This window comes from Bacillus rossius, chromosome 11 (genome assembly GCF_032445375.1).
Source record: "Bacillus rossius redtenbacheri isolate Brsri chromosome 11, Brsri_v3, whole genome shotgun sequence".
Lineage (NCBI taxonomy): Eukaryota > Metazoa > Arthropoda > Insecta > Phasmatodea > Bacillidae > Bacillus > Bacillus rossius.
Genome location: NC_086338.1, coordinates 45499889 through 45514905, shown reverse-complemented (window position 1 = coordinate 45514905; position 15017 = coordinate 45499889). Strand labels below are relative to the sequence as shown.

Sequence of the window (15017 nt, the reverse complement as noted above, 5' to 3'; positions counted from 1 at the left end):
TTTATATGGCGTGTTTTTGACCGGGACTACCGGTTGACAAATGATGCTCTAACCGCACGCTCTCCGCCCTCTATCTCGAAAACGATTCAACGTATAAAAACATTTTTGAAACAAAAGTTGAAGGAAATTTAATCCTCTACAATATTGATAATAAATACAAATAGCGAAAAACCCATAGGAAACGAGATATTTGCAAAAACGTGCAAACAAAACGGTTTTTGTGACCTTTGACCTTGGATTTTAATAGTCGCGTACACCCTACCATATGTAGGTTTTGAGACAACTTTTAGGATGTCAAAATACAAGTTTATACGTATTTATAGTTGGGTATCTCAAATTCCGAGGTGAACTTACTAAGATGACTGGACTACATAGCTTGTTGCGTCCTAACGACATCATCTTAGCTCTCGGTATACGGCTTTAGGTGGAAGTAATTTATTGAATGCGACGGAAGTCAAGAAACAGAAACGTGTCACAACCACGGCGCTGCCATCTGTGGTGGATGGCGCGAACTAAATTTTTTCAAAGACAAAAGGAAAGCGAATTCTAGCGGCGGGTTTGGAAATTACGTGTGATTCGCGTCCATAAATTTTGTTGAAAACACAATTTGCGTGTATTTATCTCGCTCGGCATTATTTTAAATAATTTTTGGCCAAATTTTAGTCTCACGAGTTTCGTATTATAAGTGTATTTGCAACATGATAACACATGAATTTACGTACACTGACTTCACTTACTTTGAACTTGAATCCGAAATTCAATATTCCTGGTGTATTAGCAAACCATTTAACAAACTGTTTTGGTCCACAGTAAGAACACTCTTATTCTGTCCAATCGTGTGTTAGCCTTTGATTAGAAACGATAATACACCACGGGGAATATATGGAATACGACGCAGTTTCTATGAATATTTGGTTATTTAAAATTACGAAGAAATCTTCGTTGGCTTGAGTTAAATTCTTCGTTGGAAATTCGGTGAATTTACTGTAACATACGACAGTGTAGGTGGTTCCACTGAGGACAGGGCCCTGCGCGAAATAGCTCTAAGGTGAGTTGCCAAGGAATGACGCCATTACCGCGAAGACTTGTGAGTAGGTTGACGGGCAGAAGGGGGTGATGCAAGGCGGGGGGAAGGGGGGAGGGTATCCCCCCCTGCACCGCCGCGTGACAACGGCGTGGAAAACGAAGCTAAATAAAGACGCAGACGGATCCTTGACCCGGGGCACCAGTTGGGACCGTGCGTCGCTCGCCTGGGGCCAAAACTCCCTCCGACATCCCCCCTTCCCCCGACTCCGTCTGGCAACCGACTTGACTTTGTGGGATGCTGCGACCCATTCAGCGATCCCCCCTTCCAAGACGTCCCCGTCCAAGTGTTTCGCTCCTACTAGAGAAAAAGGGAGAGCTCCTTCGCTGAAGAACCTCCGACGGGAGTCGTCTGTCCACTCGCGTCTCTCCGGCGAGATCCGAAGGGCCGCAGCGTAGCGCCGTTTCGCGTTCTAACCGGCCGAACCCAACTTTCGGACTCTGAGACCTGGAAACTCTTTTCAACGCCAGCGGATCGGGAAAGTCCAACTCACGTGAAGGCGACGTTTTCGTCTCGCAAACTCTGTCGTCGTCAAGGGTGTGTGCGGTGTGCCGCGATCTCGTCAAACTGATCGTCCACGACGTTTTTCCAACGAGGTGATCTTCGTTCATGCCGGTCAGAGAGTTCGAAGGGAGATTCTCTCCCCCTCCAGTTTTTTTTCATCAAGGGTGAGATCCGGAGGTCAGTGTAGCACTGTTGTGTTTGGCCACCGTACGGCATTCGACTCACCGACCCTAGGGATCTCCGAGATACCAGACCGTCGTCGGAAGGAAACTTCAAACATAAGAGCGACGACGATTATAGTCTCGCCTTCTCGTCTTCTTCATCGGAAGAGAGGTTGAAACCAGGACATAGCCCACACCGTGAGACGTCCCAAGGCTTCATCTGGTTGACTCCACGAGGTACCAAGGTGGGGGGATCTTCGTCGATCAGGAACTCCAACTCTTACGTGCAGCGACGATAGATCCTTTTGCCCCGGTCTTTTTTTTACCGCTAGAAGTGTTAAGGCGGGACTTCGCGGGCCCCCTTGTGAGACGTCCAATTGATCAGCCCTCCCCTCCGGGGTAACGAGGCGGGGATCTCTGCCACGTCACAGCACCGTCGCCCGAAGATGGTCTCGAGAACGTTGTTCTCCGCTTGCTGCTTCCTCCTGCTGTTGGGGTCCCGCGCCGAAGACCGCCTCTCGGGGGCGGAGTCCCAAGAAGACGGCGGCCTCTGCGCGCACTCCGGCGACAGGCGAGCAGGGGTCAACATCTCGAGAGGTCGGTGCCGCGTCCACTTAAGAGGCCACTCCAGTGTTTCAGGGGCACTACGCAACCCGCGTTTACCTCATAACATTCAATGCTATTTTCATTTCGCTTATAACTAATTTACTAATATAGATTTCGAAATGATGCTTGCTTGATATGTAAGACAACGATGCTCTCATCAAAGCCCCTTTCTTCAAAAACGTGCGTAAATTATGGTTTTATACTAATCTTTACTAATATGCATAAGTGTATTGTCTAGGTTTGAAACCATAATTTATGCACGTTTTTGAAGAAAGGGGCTTTGATAAGAGCATCGTTGTCTTACATATCAAGCAAGCATCATTTCCAAATCTATATTAGTTAATTAGATATAAGCAAAATGAAAATAGCATTGAATCTTATGAGGTTAACGCGGGTTGCGTAGTGCCCCTGAAACACTGGAGTGGCCTCTCAAATGCTCAGCACGGTCTCACACGCATGTTGGTTTTTTTTTTGACGTGACAACGTCTGATACATCGATGAACGCCGGCTGCACGCAATAAAAAGTGTCCCGTTACGCACATTGTTCCGTTACGTTGTTTCACGTTGCGCTCATTGTTCCGTTACGCTGTGTCCCGTTACGCTCATTGTACGCTTGCACCGCTTATTACAACAACAATTTAGGCAATAAAGGTTAATTATTCTTGCATTTTAAAAATTATTGCTAGTATAATTTCAAGTATTTATTCTATTATTATTAAAATAAAAATTATTCAATTTTATTCATAAACGTATGCAATCATTTCATCAATGTTTTGTTATGACGTTGTCACGTTAAACTATCGTCCGTAAACCGACTTTACAGACAACCATTTTTTTTTTAATTTAAATTATTCAAGGGCTATTTCAACAATTTATCTCGATTCCTCCGTTAAATTTATTATTTTGGCAAACATTTGTTTTTTTTTAATACGTATTTACTATTTACTTTGTGTAATATCATGCCTCGTTACCCCATTTTTAATACACTGGATAAATATCTGTCGAAAATATTGGTCGCAGAACAAAAAATTTGCAAGGGAGGCGTCGAATTAAAATTTTAGATGCATCCCTTGAAAAGTAATAATTAAAAAAAAAAAAAGAAAATCATAATGGTTTGTTCGTCAGACACAGCCTTAAAGGAATTCCCTTTAATTCATGCGCGTTCCAGGGATGATTTTTTTTTCCGCCAACCTTAATTCTTTCAGTTTCCCTCTATTATTTTATTTTTAGGATATTGTGGGTGTGCCACAAAAAATTAACGAAATAAAAATAGTGATACCATTAATGCTTAGTGTTCCCCAGTGCCTCCAATATGTAGTTCTTTGCAAACAGTTATTTGAATAGCTTTCCAGTATTAGCTGCGCAAGTTAATAACGGTAAAACAAAAGAGAACCAAAAGTAATATAAAAAAATTAACTTTTCTGTGGGTTTAAAATCAAATAAATAAAATGATTATACAATAACTTCATGCTTGTAAGTGCACACATATTTAACTAAACACCGTATTTTAATATATAATATTTATTTCAACTTTACCATCGGCAGTGCAAGCTCTTACATATGTTTTTACTAGTGTATATTTCTATATAATTATTGTACAGCGGGACTGTAAGTTTGTTTGCAGGATATCAACTACTAAAAAATTGCCAGACTAGTTATACAAATTATATTTCACTGTTGTGAAATTACATAATTCATGCTGAACGAACAGCATAAGAACACATAAATGTGTTCGTTACCGATGTTGGATGTTACTGCACGTACTGCACGTGTTAATGACACACGAAACTATAAAAACTCGTGGAATAACATCATGTCAGTGTTAAGAAGACTGCAAGTATCCGCTCTACCACTCTGGTTCTGGGGGTAGAGCGCCTGCCTTGTGACTTGTAGGACCCGGGTTCGCGCCCCGGCTCCTCCAAGGCGGATTGCCCAGATAAAATGGTGGCATTTTTCTGGTATGAATACAATCCCTTGTAACAAGTCAGGCTACCAAAAGAAACGGTGGGTGGAACAGAAAAAAACCTTCCAGGTGGCTTCCAAATGGGGAGCCCGTTTCTTTTCTTGGGCTCCCCATGCGGTGGCCATTCCGGGGGTTTCTCCGGGGGAACGGAGTTTTGCAAAAATATTTTTTTTTTTAGTTTTGTAGCGTTTTAGTTTTTAGTAACAGTAGTATTATCATCCAACATGTTATAAATACATTTTAAACATTAAAAATATCTTTGCTTTTGTACATAAAATATTGGAATCAAGTGTGTATCAGTCAGTGAGTGGTTGTATACCGATGTTGTGTGTTCAACCATTTATCGGTATATATTTTCTTGAAGTATTATTGACGGTTAACTTTTAGACAGAAACCCTTGGTTTGTAGTATTTTAGAAGGTTTTGACGAAACAATATTTCTAGGCACATGAATTTTATTCCTAAAAATATTAGTTCTGAAATACCACATAGTTTATATATATAATACGTGTATGTGTACCAGTATAATATCCAGATATAAACAAAGTATTATATTTTTTCAACACGAGCACAGACTTTGATACTATCCAACATAATCTTTTGATTAAAATTTATCAATTTTTATATGTTATAATTATCTTACAAGTAGACGCTTTTCAGTCAAATTTACAAATGCTATTTCATGGTATTAGATGTTTCGCAAAGTAGTAGTTTATATCAACTACACTTTAATATTTAATAAATGATATTCCAACTGTAATAAGATTTGATCAAGAAAAGATGTTGATAAAAAAAAATTGAAAAATATTTTTGTGAAACTATTCTTCAAGATATTTGAGCTGTCCAGGTCTGATTTTCAAGTTATCTCTGAATTACGATAGCATTTATTGTATAACCTTTAGTCAAAAAACTAATTTAATCAATCATAATTATCACATATCAATAAACGTGGTGTCCTCTGTTAAGACCTTAGAGTTATATTGGATACCAAGCCTTGTTCACCAACATGTAGATAATACTATAAGCAACACATGAAGATCTTTAGATTTATTAAATTTAAAACTTTCTCTGAATCAAATGATTTTAATTAGAAAAGAATATAAAGTACGCAGAAAAAGTTCTTAAATTAATATTTAAAAATTTTAGGCATTTAAATTATTTTGAATATGCTACATTCCTATATAACCTATTTGCATTTTCTATTTATTTGACGTTCGATCAGTGATGCACTTTTTATTATATACATTTTATTAACATTTTCGTTGGTCCAGAAAAAATGACTCGGTTTGGATTAAGAATTCCAACTTGCAATTACAGAATTAGTGACACTTTTAAAACCATTATTAACCATAAAATGTGTAAAAAAAATTATTACTCCTTTTTAATAGTCTACAAACTTTTATTGGTTAAACTTTTGCAATCTACATAGGCCTATTTATTTTGTATACGCCATTTTACTTTCGGTTTAAGATTTTTGTGAAACCCAAAGTAACCAATTTATTGGTTAACATGAACTATATCAATCATTACGTATCTATCTGTGTGTTGTGTTGTTTCGTATTTTGTCGCATTGATGTGTATCAGTGTATGTCTAGTGTTAAGGGCAGCCCCCATTAAAAAAAATGGGGTGTGGCTGTGTCATGGACACGGCCGTGTGTCGTACGTGAATACGTAATGCGTAACAGGTAATATTTGCTATACAAAATATAAAATACGCTATTTTATGTATATTATAATCATGTTTGAACACTAAGAAGTCGCGTATAGTCCGACATTATATATTTTTGATTATATGTTTTATTTTTTTTAACACCATATATATTCACTGTAACTATTTTACAATAATGTTTTATATATGCAATCGATAGATTTCAGCAAGAGCTGACGATTGAAACTCAAACGAACGTCGTAGCTTCTCCTTGTCAAAAGTTATAAATACTACATGTAAATTTCGAAAAGCAGCAAAGTGACCTCAAAATGGCGGCGCTTCCCCCTCCAACCGCGCGCGATCCGTCACAGCCCTCACTTAGCGTAACGAATTCTTTGATCCTTCAGCTATCCAGTTGTGTGATTAAATTTTGGATGGAGATGATATATATGTAACACCAAACTGTATCCCCCGATTTTGTTATAATTTTTTTTTTAATTGCCTCCCACTGTGCAAGCAAATTTAAAGGCGTATTCACGTCAAAAATGTAATGCCCGAGCAGTTAACTTCTGTGAAGTGCGCTGGCTCACGCGCGCTGTCGCCGCCCGCAGAGTCGCTGTCGCCAACAGCAGAGTCGCTGTCGCCACCAGCAGAGTCGATGTCTTGCCCGCAGAGTCGCTGTCTTGCCAGCAGAGTCGATGTCTTGCCCGTAGAGTCGCTGTCGCCGCCAGCAGAGTCGCTGTCTTGCCCACAGAGTCGCTGTCTTGCCCGCAGAGTCGATGTCTTGCCCGTAGAGTAGCTGTCGCCGCCAGCAGAGTCGCTGTCTTGCCCACAGAGTCGCTGTCTTGCCCGTAGAGTAGCTGTCGCCGCCAGCAGAGTCGCTGTCTTGCCAGCAGAGTCGATGTCTTGCCCGTAGAGTCGCTGTCGCCGCCAGCAGAGTCGCTGTCTTGCCCACAGAGTCGCTGTCTTGCCCGCAGAGTCGATGTCTTGCCCGTAGAGTAGCTGTCGCCGCCAGAAGAGTCGCTGTCTTACCCGCAGAGTAGCTGTCTTGCCCGTAGAGTCGCTGTCGCCGCCAGCAGAGTCGCTGTCTTGCCCACAGAGTCACTGTCGCCGCCAGCAGAGTCGCTGTCTTGCCCACAGAGTCGCTGTCTTGCCCGCAGAGTCGCTGTCGCCGCCAGCAGAGTCGCTGTCTTGACCGCAGAGTCGCTGTCTTGCCCACAGAGTCGCTGTCTTGCCCACAGAGTCGCTGTCTTGCCAGCAGAGACGTCTTGCCCGTAGAGTCGCTGTCGCCGCCAGCAGAGTCACTGTATTGCCCACAGAGTCGCTGTCTTGCCAGCAGAGTCGATGTCTTGCCCGTAGAGTCGCTGTCGCCGCCAGCAGAGTCGCTGTCTTGCCCTTAGAGTCGCTGTCGCCGCCAGCAGAGTCGCTGTCTTGCCCACAGAGTCGCTGTCTTGCCAGCAGAGTCGATGTCTTGCCCGTAGAATCGCTGTCGCCGCCAGCAGAGTCGCTGTCTTGCCCACAGAGTCACTGTCTTGCCCACAGAGTCGCTGTCTTGCCAGCAGAGTCGATGTCTTGCCCGTAGAGTCGCTGTCGCCGCCAGCAGAGTCGCTGTCTTGCCAGCAGAGTCGATGTCTTGCCCGTAGAGTCGCTGTCGCCGCCAGCAGAGTCGCTGTCGCCGCCAGCAGAGTCGCTGTCGCCGCCAGCAGAGTCGCTGTCTTGCCCACAGAGTCGCTGTCTTGCCAGCAGAGTCGATGTCTTGCCCGTAGAGTCGCTGTCGCCGCCAGCAGAGTCGCTGTCTTGCCCACAGAGTCGCTGTCTTGCCAGCAGAGTCGATGTCTTGCCCGTAGAGTCGCTGTCGCCGCCAGCAGAGTCGCTGTCGCCGCCAGCAGAGTCGCTGTCTTGCCCACAGAGTCGCTGTCTTGCCAGCAGAGTCGATGTCTTGCCCGTAGAGTCGCTGTCGCCGCCAGCAGAGTCGCTGTCTTGCCCACAGAGTCGCTGTCTTGCCAGCAGAGTCGATGTCTTGCCCGTAGAGTCGCTGTCTTGCCCACAGAGTCGCTGTCTTGCCAGCAGAGTCGATGTCTTGCCCGTAGAGTCGCTGTCGCCGCCAGCAGAGTCGCTGTCTTGCCCACAGAGTCGCTGTCTTGCCAGCAGAGTCGATGTCTTGCCCGTAGAGTCGCTGTCGCCGCCAGCAGAGTCGCTGTCTTGCCCACAGAGTCGCTGTCTTGCCAGCAGAGTCGATGTCTTGCCCGTAGAGTCGCTGTCTTGCCCACAGAGTCGCTGTCGCCGCCAGCAGAGTCACTGTCTTGACCGCAGAGTCGCTGTCTTGACCGCAGAGTCGCTGTCTTGCCCGCAGAGTCGCTGTCGCCGCTAGGCTGCTGGCCCGACGTGCTGCGGGAGCTGTCGCGTGGCGACCCCGCCTCGTCGGGCGACGCGAGCGACGACTGTCGCCGGCACAGCCTCATGGTCGCGGACGCCATCGGCAGACGGGAGCTGTGGGCGCTGCAGAGTGAGTCACCCGGCGGGCCCCTTAAAGCCCGTCCTTTAGGGACCCGCCTTGGGTTTTTCCAAGTTGGTTTGAAAACGTCCGCTCTCGTCGGCGCCTGATCTGAGTGGAACTGTAGGGATCGGCATGCGGTGTCTGGTTCACTGTGGGACCTTAAATGTAAAATTAATTAAAAATATACTAAAACCCCGGAAGGCTTTTTGGCTAAGAGGGGTACCAGGTTCTTTTCTTTCTTTCTTTCTTTCTTTCTTTCTTTCTTTCTTTCTTTCTTTCTTTCTTTCTTTCTTTCTTTCTTTCTTTCTTTCTTTCTTTCTTTCTTTCTTTCTTCCTTCCTTCCTTTCTTCCTTCCTTCTTCTTACTCGTCGGTGGACGTTTTCACGCTTCTAGGCTCACATCTTAGCTCTTAGGTGTACGGCGTTTGGCGGTAGTAATTCCGCGATGGGAACGGAAATGCGTAAACCAAGGTGCTGCCATCTATGGCGGATGACACGAAAACAAAAGCATGATTATAAGTAGAATTCTTCAAAATAATTTTCCGAGAAAAAAAAATTACGCAACGTTTATGAACGCGAATCGTGCGTAGTTTCCGCTAGAAATCGCTGTTGGTGCAGCAACGCTGACTGTTAAATCATTTGATTTAAAAGACGGGAAAATTCAACCAGACAATGAAACAGCTCCGATAAAAGCTAAAAAATACTTGGAAAAAATATATATTAAGCCCCGGTTTTAGGCCTTGATTTTTTACAAAGGGATTTTATTCAAATATTGTCAATCTTGTTGAAACGCATTAAACCGTTATTACTATAAATATTCCCCCTGACCTTGTGAAGGATTCTTTTTTTTTTTTCGCGCTATCTGATACAGACAGAGATTAGAGAAAGTTACAGATGGAGCATAAGCTCTGAGCACTGTGGCCAGTTACGTAACAAGATGGCGGCCATTTGTTTATATAGTAAATAGAAATGTATTTTACGACATACTCTTGTACACAATCATTTTTCTCGAGTCAACAGTCTTTATTTGTTTAATATTCATGCACTTTTCCACTACCATGCATACATCATTTATGAGAAAATGCGATTTTCTTCATTGCACAATATGGCGGCGACCTGCTTCCCCCTTACGTCCCCTGGCTTCAGCAGAGATACCTGCAAACTGTGTTTATGCTCCATCTGTAACTTTCTATAATCTCTGGATACAGATAGCGGCACCGCGATTGGTACACCTGACTTCCATCGCGTTCACGAAATTTACTCCCGCCAAAACCCGTACACGGAGAGCTAAGATATTAGGGAAGCCTACAACTCGCGTAGTTTCGGTTCCCTACCACGTTCGTGCAACTTCGGATTTCTCTCAAAAATTGAAATTTAAAAAAAAAATCGAAGGGTTAGGTTAGGTCAGGTCAGTCACAACATGCTTGTTTTCATTGGAAAATTCTGATTTAGCGGCTGGAGTGGCGTTAATAGGTACCAAAACGCAAAACTTCGGAACTCTTCGGAAATTCTTGCAGGGAACCGAAACTACGTGAGTTGTAGGCTTCCCAAGATATTACGCATCAAAAACTTATTATTTTTTTTTTTTGCATGTGAATTGTGGTAATTGCGCGAGCAGGGATGAGGAGGCCTCCCGCACCAGGGGGAGAGGGGAGGGGAGGGGAGGGGCGACCTCGGGAGCTCAGTCACGGACATTGCGCAACGAAGCAGCGCCGCCGCTGCGTAGCGACACAGCATCCCGCCAGGTGGACCCGCGCCAAGACCTTTCATCTCCCTCCTCCCTCTCCCCCCCCCACTCCTCCCTTCGCGTCCACGACCGACTCTTCGCGGATAAGAGAGATTCGCGAACCGAACAGAGGACGGGAGGGAGACCTAAGATTCGCATAAAGTTCTGCCATTCCCGATTACACCCGTGCAATTCACCTTCGGCCAACTTCGGGAATTTGTTTTATTTTCGCGCAGGAAAAATTAATTCAAATATTAGGTTAGCTACATTAAAACACTTTAAAACACTATGGACGGTTAGTTAGGTTAGTATAGCCACATTAAAATAAACAGAGAAATATAATTATATATATAAATAAACCCGAGGTTGGCCGAAGGTGAATACTCGGGTGTGTTCGGGCAGGGACAGAACTTGATGTACATCTTAGGCTTACCACAGAGAACGGAGGAACAGTTCCGAAGTTAACCGAAGTAAAAGATTACGTTGGTTTAACTCAGTGCAATAATTTTTTTTTTTTTTCGGGAAATTAGGTTATGTTATCGTAGCAATAATTCAAGGTTGGTTAAGCTAGGTTAGCGTTATTTACAAAATTCTATGACTGTAAAATATATGAATCCCTGCAGTATGGTGTTCGTTTTTTTTCTCTAGCGATCGTCAAACTTCGGAGCACTTCGGAACTGTTTGGATGTGGCGATAGGGGTGCCCCCCACCCCTCCTAACCCTGGTAATAAACAAAATAAATTGGAGTGATTAAAAGATTATATACTCCTGGCCTAACCTTTGTATTTGGTTCAAATTTATTTCACATTTTTTAAAATTTTATTTTTTAATTCAACTTATGATTGCCTGTTAGAAATGCGTTAAAATAGCCTTTTCAAGAATTATTTGTTTTATTGTTGTTTTTTTTTCGGACTTCTTTTAACTGTAAAGTATTCCGTAGCTAGGTGAATCACTGGCGTCGATAAGTTGTTACCTAGTCGTTGGAAATTAGAATGGCAACAAGAGCTTAAGGAAACACAGAGCAATGTATAACACATATTTAGTACGGCATGTACAGAGATTTATTCACACATTATACAAACACATATAATCCTCATACATTTACTATATTTTCTTATTATGTTGGCTGTTACACATTACTGCTACAATTCATGTTCCAGCGATTACCAACAAAACACCTGAAATAAATTTATACAAAATTACGTACCATTCACTACTTTTTAAACATTTCCTCATAACCACACGAATTATTCCTCAATAAATAATTTTAACTGGACCCTTTTCTTTTAGTTATAATTACAAATTCTTTTTAATACAAAATACTTAAACCTTCACTTACAGATCAAAATTAGACATTGTTTTAACAGTACCAGAGACTTAGGAACGAGATATTTCTAACACAATTTAAATTTCAACACTTCTCCCCAAATAAAATTGGCTAAAATCTTCAGTGTCGTTTAAGTGATGGCGGCGAGTGTTTTTTTTATTTCCGTTGATCCTTGACCTGATCACCCCAGTCGGACCGGAAACCATCGACGGAGCGAATTTCTTTATTCTACCTCTGCCGCCGTGCTGATTCCCTGATACTTGCACATTTTCGCCGGCTCTTAATTCACACTATTTGGTAATAAAACGAACACTATACTAGTGCAGAGAATTGGAGACAAATCACCTAACATGCTGTTGCTTGAAATTATTTTAAAACAGTTTTTCATTAAAAATTTACCTCCTTGTTTATGTTCATTGGTAGTCTTAAACGCCACGACTGGTAGTCCCGCTAATGCCACTGCACTACGCCCTTAATGTTTTAATCAAGTAGTAACACCTTTATTTTCACCGTATTAATAGAACGAGAAAATATATTTTTCTTTTTAAAGTATTGCTGAGCAGAACTCTGTTATGCTCCTAGTCGCAAACCACTTCATGACCCTCGGCGGAATTTTCTATGTTCCCCTTGGTCATTTTACTGCAAAGTCTGACACCTACTTTTTACTTCCGAAGTCCCGTGCCAACTTGCAAATTGTTTCTGGGCTACCACTGAATTATTACCAAGTCCGTAACTGACTTGTATAATTTGCGGCCTCTCTTACCGCCTTTTTCGGCATCCATGCGCAGCTTGAAGACCTCAGCGGGCAGCCTTTCGGCGTCGATGATCGAAGGTGCGGGTCGTGGTCACCGCATTATTCACGCAGCCGGTTGAGAGAAGACTCTCTGTGGAACTCGTGCTAGCAGCCTGCTTATATACTCGCTGCGCTCCATACTAAAACAGCGAGGAATATTCTGGACATCCTGAATCGGAAACGCGGCTCGGAAACTTCCGACCACGTCCACGTGCTCCGATCAAAGGCGATTCGGCACGAGTGGACCCGAGGATCTGCTATCCAACGCGCATCAATTGAAATTCGCGCGCCGAGTCCGTGCAGTGTATGTCGGGTGGTATCCCACTAGCCCGCAGGGGCGAGTTTCCTCGTTACGCAGACCCAACCTGCGTAACAAAGTGAAGGAGGGGGTGGGGAAAATTTCACAACCTTAGTGTTCAACCCCTCCCTCCCTTCTCGGACTACTGGCGGGTGAGCCGAGAACCACGTCTTTGCCCGAGTGTTGAACGTATCAGTATTGTCTCCAAGTTAATTTCAATTTCTCTCTTCATATTTTTTTGAAGTGAAACTTCTCTGCTGAAGGGGGGAGGGGGGGGGGGTGCTACAATTCTCTAGCGTCAAGATAATTCCGATCGCATGAGGGGAATGGTCAGGTACGTGGTGTGGGGAACCGACAGTGGAGGAGACGGCAGGGGAGAGGTAGAAATGACGCAACATACTTGCACACTTGCGTAATGTAGTGTTCGCGTACTTGCACATATATATATATATTTGAAGTGACGTGACGTGTAATAAATCTATGAACGCCGACTGCACGCACGAAAAAGGATGACTCATTGTCCCGTTGCGCTCATTTACGCTTGCGCCGCATCTATCTCTCTTCCACTAGATTGGAACAACCATCGATTTGACTTTTTCGAGGCACATTAAACTTGAAACACTCCCATTCGTTTCCTACTTTTCCTATCATCGTCCTATCCTTAACAGAATAACACAGATTGGAAGAAGTTAAAAAGCAAACATGTATAAAAGTTACAGTTAAAATAATCCCTTCGTTAAAGTAATAAACATATTTGAATTAATGAGTGCAAATAAAAGTAAATTTATCAATTAAATTGTAGATTTCATTTCACTCCTTTTTTATCCATACAAAATAGTGATAATTCAATAAAAATGATTCAATTTTATTCATAAAAGTATGCAATCATTTCATCAATGTTTTTTTATGACGTTGTCACGTTAAACTATCGTCCGTAAACTGACTTTACAGACAACGAATTTTTGGTTCAGCCGAAGAGAAATTATATTCCTATAGCTAATAATATAACAAGCAAGAGGTTTCACTTCTGTCGCGTGTGCTGGGTTACGCTCTCTCTCTCTCTCTCTCTCTCTTGCTGACCTGCCAGCTGTCGTCGTGTTGACGTCGAGTGTTGCGGGAGGGAAGCCTACAACTCACGTGGTTTCGGTTCCCTGCAAGAATTTCCCGAAGATTTCCGAAGTTTTGCGTTTCGGTATTAACGCCACTTCAGCCGCTAAATCAGAAGTTTCCAATGAAAAACAAGCATGTTGTGACTGACCTAACATAACCTGACCTAACCCTTCGATTTTTTTTTTTTCGATTTCAATTTTTGAGAGAATTCCGAAGTTGCCCGAACGTGGTAGGGAACCGAAACTACGTGAGTTGTAGGCTTCCCGTTGCGGAACGTCGCGTTGTGCGCAGTGCTCGACTCCTCGGCCAAGCTTCCCCCGGGGCTGCTGCGGGGGAACGCCAACCAGCTGGGGGACTTCGACGGGTGCCTGTCGGCGCGCGAGGGCAGCTACTGCCTGGCCTCGCTGGACGTGAGCGCCGGGCCCGCGGCCTCCGAGGACCTGGTGCGCGCCGTCAGCTTGGTCCGCGGCGGGGACTTCATCCGCAGCTCCGTGCAAGACGTGAGTGGCGAGAGAAGTTGTCCAGCGGCAGCAATGCTACCTCCCTGCAACTGGCAACTGGCTCGTTCCGGGGCCGGCGGCACGATCACATATGTCATCTGAAACATCTCATTGTCAAATATGGCCTCGTGGCTGAGCGCTCAGCGGCGCTATCATCTAATCGTAAGGTTGACGGTTCGAATCCCGGCGGGTTCGAATTTTTTTTGTAATTGTAAAAATAAATACGAGCACGTATAATTTCAAAAGTAATAAATATATTTGAATAATGAATGCAAATAAAAGTAAATTTATTAATTTAATTGTAATTTTCAGGTAAGGACATGATAACTAATGGTCAATTAGGTTAGGTTAGCTACATTATAAATACTTTCAAACTTTGTGGACGGTTGATTTGGTTAGGATAGTTACATTAAAGATACTTGGAAATCATGTAAACGGTTTCCTAGCGCTGGATAGCTACATATTAAAAAGTTATTTGCTAAGCAACCATAAAATGATTTTACAGTATTTTTAATGTAGCTATACTTACCTAATATAACCAACCATCCACTAAACAGTCTATGTGGCATTTTTATACTGGAGAGAAAAAACGCGCGCTTAAAAATAAAATAAAAACATCCAGGGGGTAGGCGCTCCCGATCGGCCAACTTCGGAGAGGATCGGCATTTGCACCCAGTTGCAGGAAGGTAGCATTGCTGCCGCTAGACTCTTGTAGTGGCGAGTAGCGAGTAGCCCCCTCTCATGACCCCCCCCCCCCCCTTCAACCCTCCCCCCGGTCACTACCCCCCTCCTCTCTGCGGCA

The 15017-nt window shown here is 43.6% G+C and overlaps 1 protein-coding gene across 1 annotated transcript in view; it reads left to right on the top strand.

Annotated features, from left to right (window-relative positions):
• The first annotated feature begins 1352 nt into the window (after positions 1 to 1352).
• The window catches only part of LOC134536903 (nose resistant to fluoxetine protein 6-like), a 55059-nt gene continuing 41394 nt past the window's right edge, over positions 1353 to 15017 (top strand). Inside the window, exons 1-3 of the mRNA XM_063376981.1 lie at positions 1353 to 2346; positions 8319 to 8471; positions 14007 to 14215. Coding sequence (XP_063233051.1) covers positions 2196 to 2346; positions 8319 to 8471; positions 14007 to 14215 — 513 coding nt within the window. The 5' untranslated portion in view covers positions 1353 to 2195. The remainder of the gene's footprint in view (positions 2347 to 8318; positions 8472 to 14006; positions 14216 to 15017) is intronic.